General features: G+C 59.5%; 1 protein-coding gene across 8 annotated transcripts in view; it reads left to right on the top strand.

The window, feature by feature from the left end:
- ADGRB2 (adhesion G protein-coupled receptor B2) overlaps window positions 1-19180 on the top strand; it is a 36581-nt gene extending 17401 nt beyond the window's left edge. The window contains exons 3-30 of one of the 8 annotated variants that reach the window (XR_011254073.1): window positions 1476-1559; window positions 1829-1993; window positions 3192-3356; window positions 3959-4123; window positions 4206-4373; window positions 4448-4549; window positions 4725-4831; window positions 5605-5799; window positions 5977-6045; window positions 6123-6231; window positions 6559-6889; window positions 7270-7375; window positions 7570-7613; window positions 7880-8006; window positions 8469-8572; window positions 8688-8790; window positions 9483-9633; window positions 9845-9914; window positions 10348-10414; window positions 10548-10633; window positions 10939-11037; window positions 13110-13281; window positions 13599-13694; window positions 14047-14082; window positions 14750-15369; window positions 17699-17734; window positions 18001-18099; window positions 18691-19180. Coding sequence is in view for 5 of the 8 variants with exons in the window: in XM_069574770.1 (XP_069430871.1) it covers window positions 1476-1559; window positions 1829-1993; window positions 3192-3356; window positions 3959-4123; window positions 4206-4373; window positions 4448-4549; window positions 4725-4831; window positions 5605-5799; window positions 5977-6045; window positions 6123-6231; window positions 6559-6889; window positions 7270-7375; window positions 7570-7613; window positions 7880-8006; window positions 8469-8572; window positions 8688-8790; window positions 9483-9633; window positions 9845-9914; window positions 10348-10414; window positions 10548-10633; window positions 10939-11037; window positions 13110-13281; window positions 13599-13694; window positions 14043-14082; window positions 14750-15369; window positions 17699-17734; window positions 18001-18099; window positions 18691-18876 (3866 nt within the window). In the remaining 3 variants the exon portion in view is untranslated. Of the gene's footprint in view, window positions 1-1475; window positions 1560-1828; window positions 1994-3191; window positions 3357-3958; window positions 4124-4205; window positions 4374-4447; window positions 4550-4724; window positions 4832-5604; window positions 5800-5976; window positions 6046-6122; window positions 6232-6558; window positions 6890-7269; window positions 7376-7569; window positions 7614-7879; window positions 8007-8468; window positions 8573-8687; window positions 8791-9482; window positions 9634-9844; window positions 9915-10347; window positions 10415-10547; window positions 10634-10938; window positions 11038-13109; window positions 13282-13598; window positions 13695-14042; window positions 14083-14749; window positions 15370-17698; window positions 17735-18000; window positions 18100-18690 lie in introns of all 8 variants that reach the window. The other 7 variants (XR_011254074.1, XM_069574770.1, XM_069574771.1 and 4 more) reach the window with 7 other exon arrangements.
- Window positions 19181-23409: the final 4229 nt, after the last annotated feature.

Consider the following 23409-nt stretch of genomic DNA (forward strand, 5'->3'; position numbering starts at 1 on the left):
AGCCCTCGAAGTAGGGCGTATACTGAGTATTGTTCTCTGGAAGTCAGAAAACAGGATCAGAGAGCCAAAGACAGTTGCCCAAGGTCATGCAGCTGGTCAGTGTCCACACCCCAGTTAGGACCAGAGTTGCCTGACTCTGAAGCTGTCCTGGGGACAGAGGGCCCACAGGTTTCTGAGATGGTGGAGAAGTTTGAGGGATGAGGAAGATCAGCTGCTAGGACTGGTGGCTGAATCGGAGGGAAGGGTCCAGGAGTGGATGAGACCAGAGGCTGGGCTGAGTGGCAGCTCAGGGCTCCTTGGACCTGCAGGTTTGCTCAGAGTGGCCACTTCCGTACCTGGTCAGGAGGAGCTTTCTCTTAGGCTTGGCGGCAGGGGGCAGGAAGAGTATACAACCTTCTTGAATTCCTTCCAACACGGAGTGCCTGTGCTGTGCTGACCTGGCTTTCAGAAATAGGAGGTGGGGGTGGGGGAGAAGAGTACCTTCTAGTTTGGGGACAGCGTGGGCTGAGCCCTGTCCCAGAATTATGTTCGGGTCCCACCTGCCCCAGCAGCCTCTACACGGGCTGGGTCTTTCTCCCCTGTGTTCATGTCTGCCGCCATGCCCGCTACCCAGCCTGTGGGAGGGGGCCTGATGAGCTCATGTCTGAGCAGGAGGGCCTGGCTTTGGAGAAAGGGAGCTCCCAGCCCCTCCTCCAGGGCTGGTGGTGCTTCCCAGGCCTAGACCAGACACATAAATCAGGGCAACCCAGAGCCCAGTGAGGCGGGGCCGGGGAGCAGCCGCAGACCCCAGAGCGCCCGCTGCTCTCCAGCCACAGAGCAGTGGGGCGTTGGGTCTGCTGGATGGAGGCACCTGCCCTAGGCCCTTAGGTCTTGGAGGAGCAGCGTTCTGACCTGTGTCTCCAGATCACAGTCCAGTGCCGCTTGGGCCCCAGGCCCATCGGCAGGACTGGGGGGTGGTCATGGCTGCTCACCTTGGCTGTTTGTCCGCCTTCGGGTCAGCCCTTCAGGTCAGGGGCAAGAGGCTAGACTTCCGGCTTAGCAAGCTGTGTCATCTTGGATGAGGCACTTCCCTTCTCTCCGGTCCTCAGTTTTCTCATCTTTAAACGGTGGTGATGGTCCCTACTTCCCAGGCGAGGAGGGTTTAAGGAGATAGGTAAGGATAGCACTTGGCAGAGAAGCCTCCCAGAGCTCATTAATATGAGCAGCCACTCCCCTGCAGTCTCCCCTAGTCTGGCTGAGGCAAGAGGCAGATAGTTGTGAGGCTATGCGTGAACCCGGTGTGGCCTTCTGAGCCTCAGCTTCCTTATCTGTGAAATGGTGGTGGTGGTGGGGCAGGGGGCAGGACGTGATGCGCTCAGCGTCGCCTGCAGTTGGTTCCAGGCCCTCCGGCTGAAGGCAGGCAGACCCGCTCTGTGCCACTCTGGCAGGACAGAGCTGGCCTCTGCTGAGCCCCTGCCACCACCTCCGTGTTCCAGGTGAGGAGCCGGAAGAGGAACCGAAGGTGAAAACCCAGTGGCCAAGGTCTGCAGATGAGCCTGGGCTGTACATGGCGCAGACAGGTAACTCGGGCCCGCCTCCTTTCCTCTGTGGCGGGGGCCCGACTGTGTGGCGTCTGGTGGCATGTGTGCTTGGCGTGTGCCCGTCTGTGTCTGTGTCCTGGCGCTCAAGTCATGTCTCTCTGCCATGTCTCTCTGCCATGTGACGCCTGTTGGGGCAGGGCGGGGTCGCCTCTTGAAGAGCCTGTCGCTCTGGGGTCAGGGTAAGAGGATTCCTAGGAGACAGTGCTTGGGAGATACCCCCTGCCGCCGACGCTGTCCCTCTCTCGTAGGCGACCCGGCAGCTGAGGAGTGGTCCCCGTGGAGCGTGTGTTCCCTGACGTGTGGGCAGGGTCTGCAGGTGCGGACCCGCTCCTGCGTGTCCTCCCCCTATGGGACCCTGTGCAGCGGGCCCCTGCGGGAGACCCGGCCCTGCAACAATTCAGCCACCTGCCCAGGTATGCCCATCCTCCCCGCCTGGTCTGCCTGCAGGGTCAGGTCCTGCCTAGGACTTGGGCAAGTTCATCTTCCAAAGATGGTTGGTTGCCTCCTTTCATTCAGCAAAACTGACTGTCTGCCCCTGCCACCCCACCACCATGCGTGCCCAGCCCCCACCCAGGGCACTGGGGACACAGATGAATCAGACCAGGGCCTGCAGTAGCGGGCTTGGTTCTGGGCACATCACTCCCCTGATACCTGCATCCTGGTAATCAAGGCGTGTCTTGTTACCCTCACTGTCCTCCTTGTTCCCTGTGCTCTGGCCACACTGGCACCTCTTGCACTTTTCCCACCTCCCTGCACTGGCTTATTCTCATCCTATCTCCTCCACCTCCCCCTGGGCTATTAAAATTCAGCCTGTCCTTCAAGATCTGGGAGAAATGCCACTTTGAAAAAAAAAAAGAAAAGAAACTTTCTCTGACCATCCCCTCTCTCCTCTGACTGCCTGTCCTACTCCCCAGGGAGTCCCCTCTAGACCCTGAAGCCTTCCTTGGTTCAGCATGGAGTTGTTGGGAATGCGCATGCGCCTGAGGGGCCTGGCGGCTTTAGCGGGTCCTGCCCCTTGTGCCTGAGGGAGTGAAGTGGTGCCTAGGCCAGACCGACTCTTGGCTGGGAACTTAGAGTAGGGCTATCCGGGGGAAGGGCGTCTTGGCAACTGGGGGTGTGCAGGAGCTTGCAAAGGGCTGGGGCAAAGCTGTGTTCCGATGTGAGCTCTTTGTGTCAGTGTCCATGTAGAGGGTCATGTCTATTTGTGTGTCCACGTGCTTGGGATTGGGAGGGGCATTCTCTTGCCCCTGCCAGCCTTGTTGGATTCTCGTTCTGGGTCTGGGGTGGGGAGGGGTAGGGATGGGGTAAGGCGGGGTAGATCTTGAGCCCTTTCCTGGGCTTTCCTGTGCCCCCAGGAGAGGAGGACCCCTGGCTCCCCTCCTGGGTTGATTCTAGTCTCCCAGGTCGGGTGTCCACAGGCAGTGTGGCCTGTGTGAGTTGGGACTAGAAGTCTGTGTTTTCTACAGTCACCCTCAAAGGGCGGTGTCCTGGGGCCCAGGACAGAACCAATGAGGAGCGGGGGCAGAGCCGCCGGAGCTCCTGATTGGTGGGCGGATGGCAGTGGGCGGGGCCAAGGTGCCGCCCAGCCACCGGCCACATGCTTCCTTGCAGTGCACGGCGTGTGGGAGGAGTGGGGGTCCTGGAGCCTGTGCTCCCGCAGCTGCGGGCGGGGGTCCCGGAGCCGGATGCGGACCTGCGTGCCCCCCCAGCACGGCGGCAAGGCCTGCGAGGGTCCCGAGCTGCAGACTAAGCTCTGCAGTATGGCCGCCTGCCCGGGTCAGTAGCACCCGTGGGCTTCCAGGCGGGCATTGCCCAGCCAGGGTGGGGGGTCGGGAAAGGGGAGGAAGTCAGGTCCAGTACCCTGCCCCTGGGGGACCCCAGGAACTTTGACCAAGCATGGGGAGACCGGCAAAGTCTACCTGCCAGTGTGGGAAGTGACCTGGCCCAGCACGTACTTGGAGTTGGCGCCCCAGGGACCCCCATCCGAGGGGGCTGCTTGCCCGTGCCCCTTCCCCTGAGCTATGCCTTGTTGTTCACAGCAGTTTGGAGCTCATGGCCAGCTGGGCTCTGAGAGGACCCAAAGCTGGGCTTATATGTGGGCAAAGATCAGAAGGTGGTGGCCCAGGGCCCATTTCCCTAGCCAGAAGAGAGTGTGCGTGCCTCAGTGTTGAGTGGAGAGGGTCCTGTGTTCCTGGAGCTGGTGGCAGGCAGGCCCAGGCCCAGGCACCACCAGCTCCCTCTAGCCCCCCTTCATCCACCCCTCTCCAGTGGGTCTGGCCTCGTTCAAATCTGAATACCATCTCCCTTCAGGGCTTTGCCCCCACCCATCCCTACACCTCTTGCTCAACAGCCACCCCTGCTTGTGTCTCCCCATGCAGTGGAAGGCCAGTGGCTAGAATGGGGTCCCTGGGGCCCATGTTCCACGTCTTGTGCCAACGGGACCCAGCAGCGCAGCCGGAAGTGCAGTGTGGCAGGCCCAGCCTGGGCCACGTGTGCCGGGGCCCTCACTGACACCCGGGAGTGCGGCAACCTTGAGTGCCCGGGTGAGTGTGCGGTGCAGAGGCAGCAGGTGGCAGCCCTGGACCAGGGGGCGCCTGGGGCCACTCACGCCCCCCGTCTCTGCAGCCACAGATGGCAAGTGGGGGCCGTGGAATGCGTGGAGCCTGTGTTCCAAGACATGTGACACAGGCTGGCAGCGTCGTTTCCGCATGTGCCAGGCCACGGGTGCGCAGGGTTACCCCTGCGAGGGCACCGGCGAGGAGGTGAAGCCCTGCAGCGAGAAGAGGTGTCCAGGTATTGCCCACCGGGCCCTGGGGCTTGGGGGGCAAGTGCCTGGGCCTGGCTGAGCCCCGCCGCTGTACCTGCAGCCTTCCATGAGATGTGCAGGGACGAGTACGTGATGCTGATGACATGGAAGAAGGCGGCTGCTGGCGAGATCATCTACAACAAGTGCCCCCCCAATGCCTCAGGTCAGGGGCAGGTGGCTCTCCCTGCAGGCCCCCCACTCTCCCCTCCACCGACACCCACCATCCCTGCTGTTTCCTTCCAAGCCTCCGGCCTCTTTGAGCCTCCATCCTAAAGTGTGGAGTGAAGTGGGTGAGAGCTGAGCCTCCACATCCAGCCCTCTGTCCTGTTCCCCTGCAGGCTCTGCCAGCCGCCGCTGTCTCCTCAGTGCCCAGGGTGTGGCCTACTGGGGGCTGCCCAGCTTTGCCCGCTGCATCTCCCATGAGTACCGCTACCTGTATCTGTCAGTGAGTGCACCCTGCTGGGCTGGGGCGACATAGGGTCTGTCCCAGACTCTGGTGGCGGGTGGAGGGAGCTTGATTCTTGCTCATGCCCATGTGCCTTAGGCTATAGATGCGTGCCCACTTCTGCCCAGCTCTGCCTCTCCTTCTCTGGCAAACTCCTATTCGTCCCTCAATGCTGGACTCTGTTCCCTTAGCCCTAGTGCCTACCTCTGCACCTACAAGCCGCTGAGCTTCTCTGTCATTAGGTGTTGAGTGCTCATCACAGTGTCTGTGTCCTGTGAGTCTGTGAGCTCCTTCAAGACAGGAACAAAGCTGAAATTATTTTTATGTCCCCAGTGCCCAACCCAGGGCTCCCCGTGGGGTAAAAATGGTGTTCGTGAACCTGGCCTGTGTGTACTTATCTGACTGGAGCTGGTATTGTGTTTGTGCTTGGAACTTGTGTTTGAGAGGGAGAGAGCACAGCGCGCTTCAGCATGGATGGACTCCTTTCCATTGGGGAGGTCCCTGGACTGTGTTTATCATCTTTTCTATGTGCATCTGAGCTCCTTCCTTCTCTTGCTACTTCTGTTTCAGTCTTTTTTTTTTTTTAAGTGTCTTTAGGGATTCTCTCTCTGTATGTCTCTTTCTGAGATTCTCTCTCCCCACAGTCCCTCTGACCGTCTCTATCTGACCTTCTCCCTCTGGATGTGCGTGGTGGCTGAACTGCAGTGGGACGGGCCAGGGGCTGGTCCCAGCTCCTGACGCTTCTGTTACAGTGGTCCCCCTGTCACCTGCAGCTTCGGGAGCACCTGGCCAAGGGGCAGCGCATGCTGGCGGGCGAGGGCATGTCTCAGGTGGTGCGCAGCCTGCAGGAGCTCCTGGCCCGGCGCTCCTACTACAGTGGGGACCTGCTTTTCTCCGTGGACATTCTGAGGAACGTCACTGACACCTTCAAGAGAGCCACCTACGTGCCCTCAGCTGATGATGTGCAGGTACCACTCTGCTCTGTCAAGAGGAAGCGGGGCTGAAGGTTCAGAAGCCCTCTTTTGAAGTGGAGGAGGCCAAGCCGCTATAGCTGAGTCTGCAGGCGGTGTTGCAGGTGTGGCTGTGGCAGGGAAGCTACTGTCCCTGGGGTCGTGACCTCCTGACGCCCACTGCTCTCTCCCCAGCGCTTCTTCCAGGTGGTGAGCTTCATGATAGACGCAGAGAACAAGGACAAGTGGGATGATGCTCAGCAGGTGAGGGGCTGGGCTACCAGGCTTCTTGCCCTGTGGCTCACTCCTACCTCGGCCCCTTACACCCTTTCTGTCCCCAGGTGTCCCCAGGCTCTGTGCACCTGCTCCGGGTTGTGGAAGACTTCATTCACCTGGTGGGCGATGCTCTGAAGGCCTTCCAGAGCTCTCTGATTGTCACAGATAACCTGGGTACAAAGAGGCAGGCTGGGGAGGGGCTGCTGGATGGGGCCAAACGCAGGACGCCATAGGGGAGGGGATTGTTTCCAAGGGCTCTTCCTGTTTTCCTCTCCTGTTCTCCGGGTCCTGTCTTCCCTCATTTAACTCCTTAATTGCGTCTGTCTCTCCATGTTTTCTTCCCATTCCCCCATTTCTTTGTTGTTTCTCTGTGTGTCCGCCCCACCTCTGCATCTGTACCAACCTTGACGTCTCCATCTGCAATCCTGCTCTGTCTCCCTCGCATCTGTCTCTTCCCCGTGACGGTTCTCTCTGTCTCTTATCTCTCTCGGTCCATGGCAGTGATCAGCATTCAGCGAGAGCCTGTCTCCGCTGTTTCCAGCGACATCACGTTCCCCATGCGGGGCCGCCGGGGCATGAAGGACTGGGTGCGGTATTCAGAGGACCGCCTCTTCCTACCCAAGGAGGTGCTCAGCCTCTCCTCCCCAGGGAAGCCGGCCACATCTGGGGCAGCAGGCAACCTGGGCAGAGGGAGAGGCCCAGGAACCGTGGCCCCTGGCCCCGGCCACTCCCACCAGCGCCTCCTCCCGGCAGACCCCGAGGATTCCTCCTCCTACTTTGTGATTGGTGCTGTGCTCTACCGCACCCTGGGCCTCATCCTGCCACCGCCCAGGTGAGTCCCTGGGAGGAGGGACGTGGATGGGGCTGCTGTAGATCCCGGCAGGCCCAGGTGAGGCAGGAGGGCTGAGCCTACGCTGGCCACAGAGAGATCCGTCCAGAGCCTCCCGCAGCCTCTTGGACCTTTTGCCAGGCTCTGGACACAGGTGCTTCTCAGAGATGTCCACTGCAGCTCCCAGAGGCTGCAGAGGGGTCTAGGGGGTGTTGGACTGGGTTCTAGACCTCACTCAAAGTCCTCGGCCCCGCTGAACCCTAGGCCTTCCTCTAGCCTTGGCCCCATGGTAGCCTCCTGCCTTTGGTCCAAAGCACCTTCCAGGTTCCCAGCTAGGTGTGCGTGCCTGCTGGCAGGAGCTGACCTCAGCATCTGTCCCCCAGGCCCCCTCTGGCTGTCACATCCAGGGTGATGACAGTGACCGTGAGGCCTCCCACCCAGCCCCTAGCGGAGCCCCTCATCACAGTGGAGCTCTCCTACATCATCAATGTGAGTAGGCACCTGGGCAGGGGACCCTGGGGTAATGCAGCAAGGGCAGCCAAGGGCCTGTCTGATGGGGAGGTGGTGTCCCCCTGACAGTGGACTGAACCTCTGACCGGTGGGGCCCTGCCATGGCAGGGTGGGTGGTGATCGGGGTGGTGAGCGCCTCACTCCATGCTGGACTCAGCTCTTTTGCTCCCCAGGGCACCACGGATCCCCACTGTGCCAGCTGGGACTACTCCAGAGCGTGAGTTGGGCAAGGGCTCAGTGCGGGGAAGGCTGCAGCCACACTACTCCCCCTTGGGTGGGGGTGTCCCACCTGGAAGGCTGGAGGGCAGGTTCCTGGGCACCATCCTTGGCCTAAGGGATCAAGGGCAGACCCCGGGGCTCCGGCTGCCTGCCTCTTGGACGTGGCCTTGCCCTGGGTCTCACCTCTTCTTGGGCAGTGGCCGGCACTGGGGGTGGGACTGCCGAGCCAGCCTGGGGCTCATTCCCCCTCTCCCCGGACCCAAGAGACGCCAGCTCAGGGGACTGGGACACCGAGAGCTGCCAGACGCTGGAGACGCAGGCAGCCCACACCCGCTGCCAGTGCCAGCGCCTGTCCACCTTTGCCGTGCTGGCCCAGCCGCCCAAGGACCTGGTGAGTTGGGAGGGAAGTGCCCAGGCTGGACAGGAGAAGAGGCTCCTGGGTGCCAGGGGCCATCTGTGGCGGTTGGTGGGGGGGGAACCTGGGTGATCCCACATGGCGTCTGAGTAGGTATATTTGTGGGAGGGCACAAGGAAGTCTGTGCCCCTGGGATGGTGCCCGCAACGATGACACACGCCTGGGGGTGTGTGGCAGTGGGTGATTTGCCTGCATGTACACACACGTGTGCATCTGGTTGTGAGCGGAAGAGTGTGGGCGACATAAATACGCGTGTACGTATGTGACTGAGTCTGCTCCGTGCACGTGTGAAGGCAGCAGTGAGCCCCCTCTGTGTGTACGCGTGACCCAGATGGAGGTGCCAGTCTGTCCTAGACAGGAAGCGGGGGAGGGCGAGGGCTCCCCTGCAGCTGCCCCCCACCCCCGTGACGCATCAGACTGTCTGCCCCTCTACCCTAGACCCTGGAGCTGGCGGGGTCCCCCTCGGTCCCCCTTGTGATCGGCTGTGCTGTGTCCTGCATGGCACTGCTCACCCTGCTTGCCATCTACGCCGCCTTCTGGAGGTAGGTGGGATGGTGGTGGGTAGGGGTGGGGAAGGAGGTGTCCGGCCACCCCAGGTTGGGCACGGCAGCTAGCTTTTCTGTCTGTTCCCACTGTGTCCCCCCACGCCACCCCCAGGTTCATAAAATCCGAACGCTCCATCATCTTGCTGAACTTCTGCCTGTCCATCCTGGCATCCAACATCCTGATCCTTGTGGGCCAGTCGCGGGTGCTGAGCAAGGCAGGTGCAGGCTCACAGGGGTGCTGGGGTGTGAGAGTGGGGTGAAGGGGGGGACGGCACACACGTGTGTGTGTATGAAACCGAAGTGTGTAGACTCTCAAGCGGGGGTTGTGTGAGAGTGTGAGTGGGAGCTGGTGTGTGTGAGCATCCATGCAGATGTTGGAGACGGGGGTGTGCGTGTTCCAGGGAGAGATGTCTGTGTACATCTGCAAACGTGGAGGTGAGCTGAGCGAGTGTGTGCACGTGTGTTGGACGTGCCTGCAGGCATGAGGGAGCTCAAGTGAAGCCTCTTGCACCCCTTGCCCACGTCTGATCTGTGCTGGCTGTCCCCCTTGTGCCCCCGCGGCCCTCTCTACCTGTCTCCAGCCCTGCTGGTGCCAGACGTGTAGCCCGCCTGGCCGTGACGTCGCAGGCCCTCCTGTTTGTCCCCCTCCCTGGCAGCCCCGTCTGTGCGTGGGCAGCCCGCCTGCCACCCTCCCGCCCCTGGATGCCGAGCACCGTGTGCGTGTCACTGGGCCCGTGTCGTGCTGTGTGTGGGTGCAGGAAGACGGGGGTGCCTGGCAGGGCTCTGTGGGGGGTGGAGCTCAGGGGGGTGGCCGTGGCAGCGCCCAGCAGCAGCGGGCGTGGGAAGCCCAGCGCCTCCCAGCCTGGTGGCTGCTTGGGGCCACTCCTTGCCCTTGGTCTCCCCGCAGGGCGTGTGCACCATGACCGCCGCCTTCCTGCACTTCTTCTTCCTGTCCTCCTTCTGCTGGGTGCTCACCGAGGCCTGGCAGTCCTACCTGGCTGTCATTGGGCGGATGCGCACCCGCCTCGTCCGCAAGCGCTTCCTCTGCCTGGGCTGGGGTGAGCAGGGCCCGTGCTGGACCCTGTCCCTGGGCCTCGGGGGCAAGGGCAGCTGGAGAGCTTCAGCTTTGGCCCCTGGTCTGCTCTCTGGTGCCACATGTGGCCCCAGCCCTGCTCTCTGGGCACAGGGGTCAGCTGGGCTGGGGGTCTGGGAGGATCAAGGACCCTGAGGATGGGCGGCCGTCTCATTCTGGCTCCCCCGCTCTTCCAGGTCTGCCTGCTCTGGTGGTGGCCGTGTCCGTCGGCTTTACCCGCACGAAAGGATACGGTACATCCAGCTAGTACGTGGGCCTCCCGGGGTGGTCAGTGGGGGTCCATGGGCCTGATAGCGTTCCAGACTTCTTAGACCGCGATCCTGGCCCATGCCTGCTGTGGGCCTTCGGGCTAGTTGTCCCATGTCTGAGCCTCAGTTTCCCTGACTATAAAAGGCCGGGATTGGATGATCTCAGAACCGTTTACTCAGGGATCAGCCTTGTTTGACCCCCGCGGTAGCCCCAGAGCCTTTGTTAGGGGGGTGACCGAGGCTCTGTGAGAGCCAGTGGCTCACTCTCACCCCGTCTGGGTCCTAGCCCCATGTGTGATGTGACCTGGCAGCTCAGGGAGCCCTGAGGGATGGCGTTTGAGGGTGGCGGCAAGCCTCCCTGGGTATCTGATGCCACCCTGGGTATCTGATGCCTCCCTGGGTATCTGATACCCCATTTCCCCCTTCCTCAGCTGCTGGCTTTCTCTGGAGGGTGGCCTGCTCTATGCCTTCGTGGGCCCAGCAGCTGTCATTGTCCTGGTATGTGCCCCTGCAGTGTCTCGGGACGGGCGTGTGGCCCCAGGGGGTCTGCCTCCTCCACCTGGGGGTGTCCCTGCCAGGAGGGCATCTGGTGATCCTGTCTTCCCCCACTCCCACTCCACTGGGCCCCCAGGTGAATATGCTCATCGGAATCATCGTCTTCAACAAGCTCATGGCTCGCGATGGCATCTCAGACAAGTCCAAGAAGCAGAGGGCCGGGTAAGGGGAGGGGGGTTGTCTGTGCCATGGCCTCGTGGGCAGTGCTGTAGGCAGGGTGGGCCGCAGCCACCCTTGGAGACTCAGGGCTTGATGATGTGACTGGGGCTCCCTGGCCTTGGGGCATCAAGGGTGCAGGCAAGGTGGGCACCTGGTGTGCTCAGCTGCAGCCCCTCGCCCACCCTAACCCACCTCTCTCTCTCTCATCTGCCCTCCCCCTCCCACCCTACTCGGGGCTCACACTGCCCCATCTCCTCCCATTTCCTGTGTGTCTCCCCTCCTTCTCCCATGTCTGTGCCGCCCCCGAGGTCGGAGCGGTGCCCCTGGGCCAGCCTGCTCCTCCCCTGCTCAGCGTGTGGAGCGGTCCCCAGCCCCCTGCTCAGCTCAGCCTCGGCCAGGAACGCCATGTTAGTTGTGCCCCCGTGGGAAAGGGGGGTGGGCGGGGGCAAAAGAGTGGGGGGCAGTGCTCGTGGTGGGGGAGGGAGGAGGGATTCAGCCCAGTGCCCTGCCAACTCCTCCCACTCTCAAGGGTGATAGCAAAGGGGCACAGGGAATGAATGTCTGTGCCTTCCAGAATATGCTGGAGTCCTGTGCACCCCCCCACGTTGCTCCCCGCCCCTGCCCCCTACCCCCGGCTTACATTTTATTCAGGCACAGCCACACCCTCCTCCTTACACCCCCACCCTACAGAGGCTCATAGAATCTTCTGCTCTCAGAATTTTTGAGGCCAAAGAACCTTAGAATTAGAATGATAGAATCTTAGAATAAGACAATCAGAAGCTAAGAATGTTCGAATGAGTGAATCAGAGAGTCTTATCATCTGTCATAGAATCTGAGACTTAGAATTTCAGAGGCATTGAATCTCGCAATCAGTTGGAGGACAGAGAAGCTTGGAGGTAGGGAATTATTAGGCTGAGATGTCCTCTGGCAGCTGAGACCCTTAAAATCCCAGCCACACGAGAGTAGAATGAATGAATGAACTCACAAGGGCTTCAGGCCCAACCTTCCACTGAGGCCAGAAAGGCAGCTAACCCTCCCTCGACCAGTGGGGGCCCAGCTCTGGCTTGCTCACCTCCAGGGTCAGGGAGCTCACTGCTGTGGAGGTGGCAGGGACCATCTCCAGGAGCTCCATGTAGTGGAAAGCTCCCTCACTTGGGCTGCCATCTGCTTCTCTGATCCAGTCTCTCAGAACTAAGTCAGAAGCCTGGGCTTCAGAGGCAGCCAAGCTGGGTTTGCATCCTGGCTCTGGCTCTGTCTCTGCCCAGCTGGGCACACTCCAGTTTTCTCATCTGTAAATTGGGATAATAATCCCTGTGCCTGTTTATTAGAGTTGTTTTGGTCACAGTGTGACTCATGTATGTAAAGTATTCAGTGTAGGGCCTGGCGGAGCATTGGTGGTTAATCAATGGCAGCTCTCATGGCTGTGATTAGGCCCTCTCTTTAGCCTTGGCTCTGCCCCCCGGGAGTTGTGGAGGCCACTGTGCCCGCTCCCTGCCAGGGTGAACAACCCTGGACCACTCTTCCTAGGACAGGTTTTGGCCCCCTGCCCATGCTTCTGCCTTGTCCAGAGCCATGCCCACTCCTGCCTGCCTCTCCCACCCCAGTGTTCATGAGGCAGAGTGGGCAGGGTGGCACGGAGGGCAAGACTGCCCCTACTGTGCCCTCATCAACTATTGCTGGTGGGGGCAGGCTGACACTGGTGCCTGGATGCCAGGGACCCTCTGCCTTTTTTCTCTGCCCTCCTTTGTCAAGGAGTCTGGGGACATGTGGGTTTGGCCCTGACCCCCGCCCTCCCCCTCCCACCCCCCCACACCCCCACCCCACCCCCTTCACCCCTGCCAGCTATGGTCTTTCTGCCCAGCTCTGAGCAGGCACCCTAGAGCCTGGCACCTCCTCCTTGGGAAACTGAGGCGGAGGAGCCTCTGCCACCCTGGCCCCCTCATCTCCCCTGAATATCTGTGCTTTGTGATGTCCTCCGTCCTCTCCGCCCGTTTAATCTTCCAGTGTCTCTGCCCATCTCATCCCCGCTCTCACCGTGTCTCGCTTTGTCCCTCTCCCTCTCCTCTCCCTCTCCTCCCCTCCCAGAGTCTCTGGGGATGCGGCCCAGGCCTGTGATTTTGTGCAAATTGGGGCTGAAACTCACAGCATCTGTATCTGTGTCCCTCCTCCTCTTCTGTCCCACTGGTCCTCTCCAGTTTCTCCATCTGCCCCCTGATGCTGCCTCCGGCTCCATCCCCTGTGTCAGTGTGTCTGTCCCTTCCTCCTTCCTGGTCCCCCAGTTTTCTGCTCTTTGTCTTTGTTCCGTTTCTCTGCCCCCAGCTGCTCAGCCCCTCTCTGCCTGGGGACGTGACTGGGGTTGTATCGTTGGGGGCCCCGCCAGTCTCGGGCAGCTCAAGGGCCCCAGGCTGAGTGCAGGCCCAGGCTCAGTCCAGCCTGGCCCCCGGGAGGGTCCCCGACGGACCGTCTGCCTCGTCCTCAGGGCCTCGCTCTGGAGCTCCTGCGTGGTGCTGCCCCTGCTGGCGCTCACCTGGATGTCTGCCGTCCTGGCCATGACAGACCGCCGCTCCGTCCTCTTCCAGGCCCTGTTCGCGGTCTTCAACTCTGCGCAGGGCTTTGTCATCACGGCCGTCCATTGCTTCCTGCGCCGAGAGGTGGGCTGGGCCTCTCCCGGCCCCGTCCACCCCCGCCCGCGATCATGCCGGTCCCTTGCCGCTCCCCATGGTGCAGACGAGCGCAGCTGGGGAGGATTAAGGCCCAGACCAGGCCCCCATTTGGGCAGCTCTTGGTGTGGAAGCTGATAACCTGGGCAGCCTTGGCCCCCCCTGGGGCTCCTTCTACCCACCCCCCTAGGCTGGATACACTGCTTTCCTTCCATGCCCATCTGGGTGCCTGGGGTGGAAGGCACAGCTCGCGGTAGCCAAGGGGCCCTGTGATGGCCTCAGGCCCAGCAGACACCTGCTGTCCCCAGGTCCAGGACGTGGTGAAGTGCCAGATGGGCGTGTGCCGGGCTGATGAGAGTGAAGACTCCCCCGACTCGTGTAAGAATGGGCAGCTGCAGATCCTGGTGAGTGAGGAGGCCCGGGCAGGGCACAGGTCAGTTCTGAGTGCCCCCTGCCCTAGACCCCTCACCTTCCCCTTCCCTCTTCTCTGTTCCCATCTTTCTGGGAACAGAGATCAGGTTTGATTCTGGCTCAGCCGCTGACAGCTGAGTGGCCTTGGGCAAGTCCCCCCTTCAGACATCCCCCCCTCTTGGATGGGGCTGGAGGAGACCACACCAGGGAGCCCCTCTGCTCTGTTGGGCAATGTGCCACGGGCAGACCTTCTGGCTGGGTAGGGAGGGGCCTGAGTTCCCTCCCGCCCTGATACATGGATCCTCTCTCTGCCTGTCTGCTCTCTCCCTCTCTGCCTATAGTCAGACTTTGAAAAAGATGTGGATCTGGCTTGTCAGACTGGTGAGTGTGCCAGGGCAGTGCTGAGAATGGCCCCAGAGAGGGGGATGAACAGGAGGCCCCCAGCCCTACCGTGGGATGCTCCGATGGATTCTGGCTGTGGGGCCCAGCTTTTGAGTCAGGCAGCCCTGAGCTGGAGTCAAGGCTGTGAATACCACCCACTATATGACTTTGCGTGGACAGCTTACTCCTGGAGCCTCACTTATAAAGGAGAGAAATCTGTTCTCCTAAGGCGGATAGGAGCCTTAAATCAATTAGGGGACACCAAATGCCTAGCAGGGTGCTCAGCACAAAATGGCTGTTACGTTATTGTGTCATTTCCATGATTCTTATCAGAATCTCCAAGTTCTGTCACCTAGGGCGGAGCTGCCCAGGGAGCAGGGAGGAACAAGGCCCTTTTGACACCCTTGGGGCTGTGGGGTCAGAGGTCAGGACCTGCACCTGGGCACCGTGGGGGCTGGGGCCTTGGCTTCGTTCCTTGCTCTGCCTGGCTGTGGACCTCGGGGATAGTCACTGTCTTAACCCCTGTGTTTACCACCCAGCCGTCATTCCGGGACTCAGTTGCCTGCACCGTCCAAGCTCAGGGCCTTGGTACCTGCCCAGCCTAGGCAAGGGGACATCTGGGGGCTCATGCTCCCCCGGACTGACTTCCCTCTGCTCCTGCCCCCAGTGCTGTTCAAGGAGGTCAACACTTGCAACCCATCCACCATCACGGGCACGCTGTCCCGCTTGTCTCTGGACGAGGATGAGGAGCCCAAGTCCTGCCTTGTAGGCCCCGAGGGCAGCCTCAGCTTCTCACCGCTGCCTGGCAACATCCTGGTGCCCATGGCAGCCTCGCCAGGGCTGGGGGAGCCACCACCCCCCCAGGAGGCCAACCCCGTGTACATGTGTGGAGAGGGTGGCCTGCGGCAGCTGGACCTCACGTGGCTGCGGCCGGCCGAGCCGGGCTCCGAGGGGGACTACATGGTGCTGCCCCGGAGGACTCTGAGTCTGCAGCCTGGCGGCGGGGCTGGAGGTAGCGAGGATCCCCCGAGGGCCCGGCCTGAGGGCACCCCCCGGCGGGCCTCCAAGTCCCTGGGCCACGCCGAAGCCTACCCCAGCTTCCTGTCTGTGGAACACTCGGGCCTGGGGCTGGGCCCTGCCTATGGCTCTCTACAGAACCCCTATGGGATGACCTTCCAACCGCCACCGCCAACACCCAGCGCCCGCCAGGTGCCAGAGCCGGGGGAGCGCAGCCGGACCATGCCCCGAACCGTGCCTGGCTCCACCATGAAGCTGGGCTCCCTGGAGGTGAGGAGCTGCTGGGCCTGGGGCTGGGGGTCAGAGGCCTGCCCCAGGGCGCCCGTGACTTTGGCAGCAGCCGGGAAGGGACAGCTGGCAGCCTCCCCATACAAAGTCCCAGGAAGTGTGCGTGCTGTGGGTTTCTCCTCCGTTGATGCCCGCGGTGGCTCCAAGGGGATCCTGGCTCCTCTGAGCTCCTCAGATGGGCGTGGTCTCCACACACTGAGGGTGCCCTTCTTGAAGGTGCTCGCATTTGCTTGTGTGCCTGTTTTGGGGTGAACCGGTCAGGGTGGGCCCTCCTTAAAGGGGCCCGTGGCTCGGGCCTGGGGCCTTATTGCTAGGGAAGCCGTATCTAGGAGCTGAGAACCTGGGCCTCCAAGTCCCTGAGTTGAGATCTGAGTGCTGCTGGATCAGCAATGAGATCTGGGGCCCAGTCTCCCCTCCCCGAGACTCACGTAACCTCTCTTCGCCCTAATCTCTCTGAGCCTCAGTCTCCTCATTTGTAAAGTGGGGATAACGTAGCAGCCTCTTGGTAGAGTTGTTGTGAGGACTAATTGACAGATATAAAACATTTATCTCTGTGTGGAGCAGGTAGAAAGTGCTAGATAATTGAGGAGTGCTACTGTTACCATTCCTGAGATCAGCCTCAGGCACTGCCCACAGGCCTATGGTAATTGCCTCGCTCTTTCCCCCCCCCCCCCGAGAAAACAGAAGCCCCTCTCTTTCCCTGCCTATGTGTTTTCTGTGGCTGCCCTGCCTTCTGTCTGGCTCCCTCAGGCCCACTCCCTGCAGGGAATCACTGGCAACAAACAGTTGATGGTGACCCACTGTAGAACTCTAGAACATTCTAGAACCTTCACTGGCAGGATGAGGAAGGTGTGAATGAGAGAAGGGGCAAGAGTCACCACTTGGGCACTGTTGGCTGCTCATGTTTGGGCCCCAGAAACCGGCTTCCCATCCTCCCTACGGAGAAAACTAAGTTAGCAGCTAGAAGGTTCGCAAGTTTAGTTTTTCCTCCCAAAATGTTTCTTGAACATTTGGTGCCTGCTCCTGCCGCAGATGGCAGAAACAGGAAGGCGTCACAAAGACAGAAAACTCTCGACATGGGCAGTGGGGAGGGGAGCGCTCAGCATCACGGCAGGTTTTGTTCTGTGGACACCTGCCCATGCTTGGGTCCCTGAGGAGGGGCCAGCGCTGGGCTCCTTGTGTGGGAGGTAGCTATAAACGTGGCAGAGTCTTAAGGGGTCAGGAATGACGTCCAGAATTCTGGTGTGGGCAACTGCGATGGGGCGGGGGAAGTTAGAGTTTATTCTGTTGGGCGCAGCTGTGTGCACGGTGTCTGTGGACATCAGGGAGCAAGGAGGAATCCCACAGCCTCTGAAAGTGCAGTGTGACCAGAAATGGGGAGGACACGCATGGGCACGTCCATGCACATGGACCGGGGAGAAGGGCCGGGGAGAGTCCAGGGCAGAGTATGGGGGCCTGGAGTTGGAGAAGTCAGGGTGGGTAGCTGAGAAAGAGTAGGCAGGGAGGTGGAAGGACCAGGAGAGGGTGTAAACCAACCCCAGTGGTGGTGAGTGTGTGCAGGCCTGGGACTGGGGAAATCTAGATGGTGATTTTAGCCACATCCTTGAGGACTTGTGGGCAAGTCCCTTCTCCCTGGACCTGTTTCCCTGGTACAACCTGGGAAGGTTGGTCTTGGTCTCATGAATGCTCCCATGCTGACATTCTGAGACACTGAGGACTTCTTGAGTGGCACTGGATGTGGCATAGGCCACTGGGGCTTGAAGGTGGTCTTGGGCAAGTGAGAGCTGGGAGAGGCATGAGGGAGGGAGGCGGGGCCATTTGGCAGGAAAAGGGAACAAAGTGCAATCGAAGGAAGGCTTCTGTGATGCTAAGTCCTGTATCTCCAGCAGGGTGGAGGCTTCCAGGGAGAGGGGAGCCTGTTGGTGTCAGAGAGGATGGGGCGAGATGGGCCAGGACAGGGACTGCCTCCGGGGCACAGAGGAAGGAGGGTCTGCCCTGCAGTCTGGGGTGGGGATCCGTGTCCCTGCCTCGTTGGAAGTCTGCACTGTGGCATCTGGCCGCTGTGTAGGTGCACGTCTACACGTGCCCACCCGCGTGTACCCTCTTGGGGTGGGATCGCACTTCAGTGCTTCATCTCTCATGCCTCCACCCCATTTCCACAACCTCAAGGACTGCCCTTTAAAGGATTCCTAACTCCTGGGCCTAGGCAGGGGGACAGACCCCGAGGGAGCAGACTTCCTGTCTCTAAAGCTCCTGCACTTGGTTAAAAAGTTCTCTTCTCCTTCACTGCCTCCTGGTTGCTCCTTCTCAGCGAAAGAAGTTACGGTATTCAGACCTGGACTTTGAGGTAAGTGCTCAGTGCACGTGTGTTTGAATTGTGTGTGGGGGGATGGGGGGTGACTGGTCATAGAGGGTCCCCTCCTAAAATTAATCCAAGCGCCAGTGCACAGCCTAAGCCCATGACAGTCCCTCTGCTGACCAAGGCCAGAGCTCTGGGGTGAAGACCAAACCAGGCCTTGTCCCAGAGCGGGGCCAGCAGCAGGCAGGGATGTGGGGACCCAGGCGCTGAGTGCCCCGTGGGGAGCACCTCTGCTGACACCCTGTGGCTCCCAGAAGGTGATGCACACCCGGAAACGGCACTCAGAACTCTACCATGAGCTCAACCAGAAGTTCCACACTTTCGACCGCTACCGCAGCCAGTCCACGGCCAAGGTGAGAGCTCCTCCCGCGGCTGCCCCTGCGCAGAGCTGGGGGCCCGACCGGGCACAGTGGCTCCTGCGGTCAGACCCTGAACCATGGTCCCCTGTTGCAGAGGGAGAAGCCGGGTGGGGGTGGGGTGTGTGTGTGTGTGCGCGCGTGCGTGCGTGCGTTCGTCCCTGGGTGGGGCGGCCAAACGGAGCGTGTCCAGCATAAGTACCCCAGGTTGGGTAGGGGTGAGGTGGCCCACGGGGCACTCATTTTCTCCCTGCCCTCCTCCCCAGCCTCAGCCTGCCTCACCAAGGGCCTGCCTGTGGCATAAGCAACAGTCTGGGGTTTTTCGGGAGGTGGCGGGTATCAGTGGGGTCTCCCCCAGGATCTTGAGGAGGATGGGCAGACAGGAGACATGGTCTCAGGGGCCCGCTCTGAGCACAGGAGTCAGGAACCCAGCTCCGGAGCCAGTGGGTCTGGATTTGAACCTCACTTGATTGGTGGTAACGTGAGACATCACCGGCCCTCTCCTTCGGCCTCCTCAGTTGGTTCTTCTGTACAATGGGTGAGAGGGTATTGGCCCATCTCCACTGGCCCTTTTTGCTCCACCCACAGGAGAAGCCCAGTCCAGGGGAGCGTCCCGGTGTGTCCCAACAGCGGCGACATCAGAGCTGGAGCACCTTCAAGTCTATGACGCTGGGCTCGCTGCCCCCCAAGCCCCGAGAGCGGCTGGCCCTGCACCGGGCAGCAGCCTGGGAACCCACAGAACCACCGGATGGCGACTTCCAGACAGAGGTGTGAGTGCCACGCCGGACTGCCCACTGCGTATAAATATTATATATCTCTCTATTTTCACACTCCACTTTGGAACTACCCAGGAGCCAGCGCCCCCTCCCCTCTCCCGAGGGCTGGGCAGGGAGGCACAGTGGACTTGGCCAGGCTGGGGGAGCCAGACATGGTTTGGCTGGGGGGCTGGGGCCCTTCCCTGTTTCTCAGAGGCCCCTCAGCTCCTGGAGCCCCATCTTCACCCCCAGCCTGTCTGTCCCTGTCCCGGGCTGGGGAGGGGGGAGGGGAACTTTGTTGGGAATAAACTTCACTCTGTGGATTTTGCTTCTGAGCTGCTTGTTTCCCCAGGAGAAGGCCCAGCCCTGGGACCCCCAGCTTTGTTCCTCTCTCTGTGATTCACCTCTCTTGGTCTTGACACATTGTGATGGGGTCCAGCTGGGAGGGGGGTGGCCTGGGCTATGACCCCATCTTTGCCCCTGACTCTCTGGGTGACCCTGGACACATCCCTTCCCCTGTTGGGGTATAGGCAGATTGGGAGTGTAGGGTGGGGCCCCTTGAAGCCAGACTTCCTCAGTGGCTGTAATGGGCATGGCTGCCTTTCACTGAGACCCAGAGGCCAGGCAGAGCTTAGTGACCTCAGTTTTCTCATCTGTGAAACGGGGATGGTGACAGTACCTACCTCATAGGGTTGTTATGAGAATGAAACAATGTAACAGATATAAAGAGCTTAGTAAGTGCCTGGCACATTAGCTGTTGTCCGAGATACTTGGTCTCCTGCTATGCTCCATGTTAGGAGCTTCACGCCCTCGGCCTGGACCCCTCACCACAACTTTGCAGGAAGGTTTTAGGCGGCCCATTTTGTGGATAAGAAAATGAAGCCAGAGGTGGGAAATGACTTGCTCAAGGCCACAGTCAGAGGCAGGGCTGGGACTGCATCTTTATCAACACTCTCCTAGTAGGACTGGAAGCTTGAGCTCAACTTGTGGGGACCCAACCTTCATGGTTGCAGGAAACGTCAGGGAGCCGGGTGCTGGGGGAGCCTCAGGTTCCGGGGCTCAGGTGGATGTGGGGAGGAGCGGCCAGGCCGGCTCAGTGCCAGAGGGCAATTTCTGGGGCATAGTCTTTACAGGCCTGAGTGAGTGGACGCTGCTCAGTTCCCAGGAATCTAGAAGTGACCGGATAAAATCAGTGTGGAGATGTGTTGCTTTGGCTCTTCTGTGGTTAAGCAGCCTGGGCAGAGGCCACAGGTACATCTTCTGCTCAGTTAACAGCATGGGCACCTCTGAGACACAGGCGCAGCCCCTTGGGGAGCTGACCATCTCTGGGGTGGACATGTCAGAGGGAGGGATTAGGTGTGGCAGGGGACTGAATGGGAGAGAAGGAAGAAGGGACTGGCTACTGGGGTGGGGGTGGGTGCCACAGATAATGGCCTCCTGGAGCGGCTGGAGGACTAGGGGTCATGATGGTACAGGCTCCCCCAGGCTCCTCTGAATCCTGCCACCTGTGGGCCCAGTCAGAGGAGAGAGCAGACCACCTCCCCCCAGGTGATCGCTCAGCAGCTGGGCTTCCCTCCCCTCCGGCAGCACCAGCACTTCTGGGTGCAAAGCGTTCATTCAGGTACCACCTCACTTGAGTCTTCAAGGTGGGTATTGTGATTCCCCCATTTTACAGACGAGGAAATCAAGGCTCAGAGAGGGGCCAACCCCCCCATGGCTTGTAAGCGGCTATATTGGAACTTGTGGTTGGAAGGAGAAGAGCCCTGGTACCAGCCAGTTTGGGCAGAGGGGACTTTGGTTGAAGTTGCAGCACTGGGGGCAGGGGGTGGGTGGTTAGTCTTGGGCGATGAGAGCCAGGGTCAGGGTGTGGCCAGATCTGCCATCCCTTCCAGCTGCTCTATGTGTCAATGCCATTCTTTCAGGCAAATTCCCTCACTCCCCAGGGCCCCCAGGCTTCCTTCTCCCAGCTCAAATCACTCAACTCTGCCCCCAGAGGGAAAGAAACTTTCTCTTGAATTCCAATCAGAAAACCCTCAAGGCAGGACTCTGATTGGCCCCAGGCAGGGGGTGGGGCACTGTGATTGGCAGCCCCCTTGAGAACCTCAGGGTAGGGGGAGGGGTGTAAGTTTCTAGACGGGAGCCCTAGTCCCAGTTGTGCTTAGTCACTCAGTCGTGTCTGACTCTGCAACCCCATGGACTGTAGCCCATCAGGCTGCTCTGTCCATGGGATTCTCCAGGCAGGAATACTGGAGTGGGTTGCCATGCCCTCCTCCGGGGGATCTTCCCAACCCAGGGAATGAACCCAAGTCTCCTGCATTGCAGGCAGATTCTTTACCATCTGAGCTCTTCCCAGAAGGGGGTTTAAAGGCTCACACAAACAAAGCCCCCTGTCTCTGACCTTGTGCCAGCAGACCCCACCCCTCATGACTGGGCTAGGCTTTCTCTGATGCATCACCTAAAACCCTCTGGGTGCCTTTCCGTTGTTCCTGCCTTCCTCCTTCCCAGTGCTGAGCTCCACTGGCTCCACTAGGATCTCTCCAGTTGAGATACAATGTGCATTCACCCCTGCCCACCCCCCTTGCAGTTTCTTAGTTTCTTGCTTTGTATCTGGTTTGAGGAGGAGGGTTAATATTCACCTGATTGATTCTGCTCCAACAGCAGAGCTGCTGCAGAGGCTCCTGGAGGGCTTTGAGACTCACCATGTCCACGGTCAGGGGCAGAGCTTTCCTGTGTGGAGGGCTGTGCTCCTCTCTGCTCCTGAGTCCCCACTCCCCAGGCACTGATGCACTGTGTCTCCTCAGACAGGGTGCCGGGCCCTGTCTGACTTGGGTTTCCTTATCTATAGTCCTGATTGTCCTTTCATTTGGACTAATATCTAATAACCATTGTGTCTTTCTTTTTCTTTTTTTTTTAGTCTTTATTGAATTTTTGTTACGCATTGCTTCTGTTTTATGATTTAGTTTTTGGCCCCTAGGCATGTGGGATCTTAACTCCCTGACCAGGGATCAAACCTGCAGCCCCTACATTGAAAGGTGAAGTCTTAACCACTGGCCCTCCAGGGATGTCCCCTGTCCTGTCTTTGATCTCACTGTCTTCCTTATTCTTTCTGCCTCCAGTCACTACCTAGCTCTAGTGTGATCTTTCCAAAATGCCGATCTGGCCAGGCCACTGCCGTCCCTACTAAGAAGCCTTCCATCGACCCTGGAATTAGCCTAGAATGCAAGGCCTTTGGTGATGTGGTTGTTGCCTACCTCTCCTGCCTGACCCATCTCTCTCACCTCTGTGCCTTTGCACATACCATTTCTTCTGCCTGGAACTTCTGCTGGATCCCATTGGCAACTTCCCCTTTAGCCTCCCAGATCCAGCCCCAGCGGCCCCCTCTGTGAAGCTGCCCCTGAACTCCCCGCTTCAGCCGTCAGCACTCACTGGGCTCCCACAGCCCTGGCACACATTGCCACTCTTGCATTGTCACTGGCTGTCATCTGTGTCAAGCGGTTTGCATTTGTGCACTCAGCTGAGGGCTCCATGTGGAACTATGGCTCTTTACTGGGAGACCAGAAAGTGAAAGGGTTAGTCACTCAGTCCTGTCCCACTCTGTGGTCCCATGGACTGTAGCCTGCCAGGTTCCTCTGTCTCTGGGATTCTCCAGGCAAGAATACTGCTGTGGTAGCCATTCCCTTCTCCAGGGGATCTTCCTGGCCCAAGGATCAAACCCAGGTCTCCCACACTGCAGGCAGATTCTTTACTAAACCACCAAGGAAGCCCTGAGAGATGGAATGCACAAATCTCTCTAAACAATGGTTTTCTCATCTGCAAAATGGGGATACTGATCATCCTTACCCAGCCTTCCTGTATCCAGAACATGGCTTGAGATTATTCCCAGGGAGAGTTTTGCAGGTGGTATCCATTCCTCCCTCCCCTAATTCCTTTCTAGGCCTCAGTGCTCTTAGGACCCCAGGTGGGAAGCAAGCCCAGATGCTTTCCAGGGTGCTGAAAGAGACTTGCCGCCCTCCCGGGCAATAAGGAGACAACAGCCTGAGCAGCTCACCCAAGCTCACCAGCAGCCTTTCCTTGCCTTTCAGACTGTGGCAAGGTCGTGGGTGAGCAGACCATCCCCACTTTCATAAGATCATACCCTGGGAATGTCCAACAAAAATATAATGCAAACTCTCTCTCACTTTCAAAGTCGCTCAGTCGTGCCTGACTCTTTGCAACCCCATGGACTGTAGCCCGCCGGGCTCCTCTGTCCATAGAATTCTCCTGGCAAGAATACTGGAGTGGGTAGCCATTCTCTTCTCCAGGGGATCTTCCTGACTCAGGGATCAAACCTCAGTCTCCCACATTGCAGGCAGATTCTTAATCTGTCTGAGCCTAATACAAGCTACATATGTGATTTAAAGCTTTCTAGGAGCTATTATTTTAAAAGTAAAAATTAGTGACATTCATTTAAATAATCTAGCCCACTATATCAAGAATGTTATTATTTCAAAAACACATAATCAATATAGAAAATTACTGACGAGCTACTTTACATTCTTTTTCCATACCTAAT

This window comes from Ovis canadensis, chromosome 2 (genome assembly GCF_042477335.2).
Source record: "Ovis canadensis isolate MfBH-ARS-UI-01 breed Bighorn chromosome 2, ARS-UI_OviCan_v2, whole genome shotgun sequence".
In the NCBI taxonomy this organism is placed as follows: domain Eukaryota; kingdom Metazoa; phylum Chordata; class Mammalia; order Artiodactyla; family Bovidae; genus Ovis; species Ovis canadensis.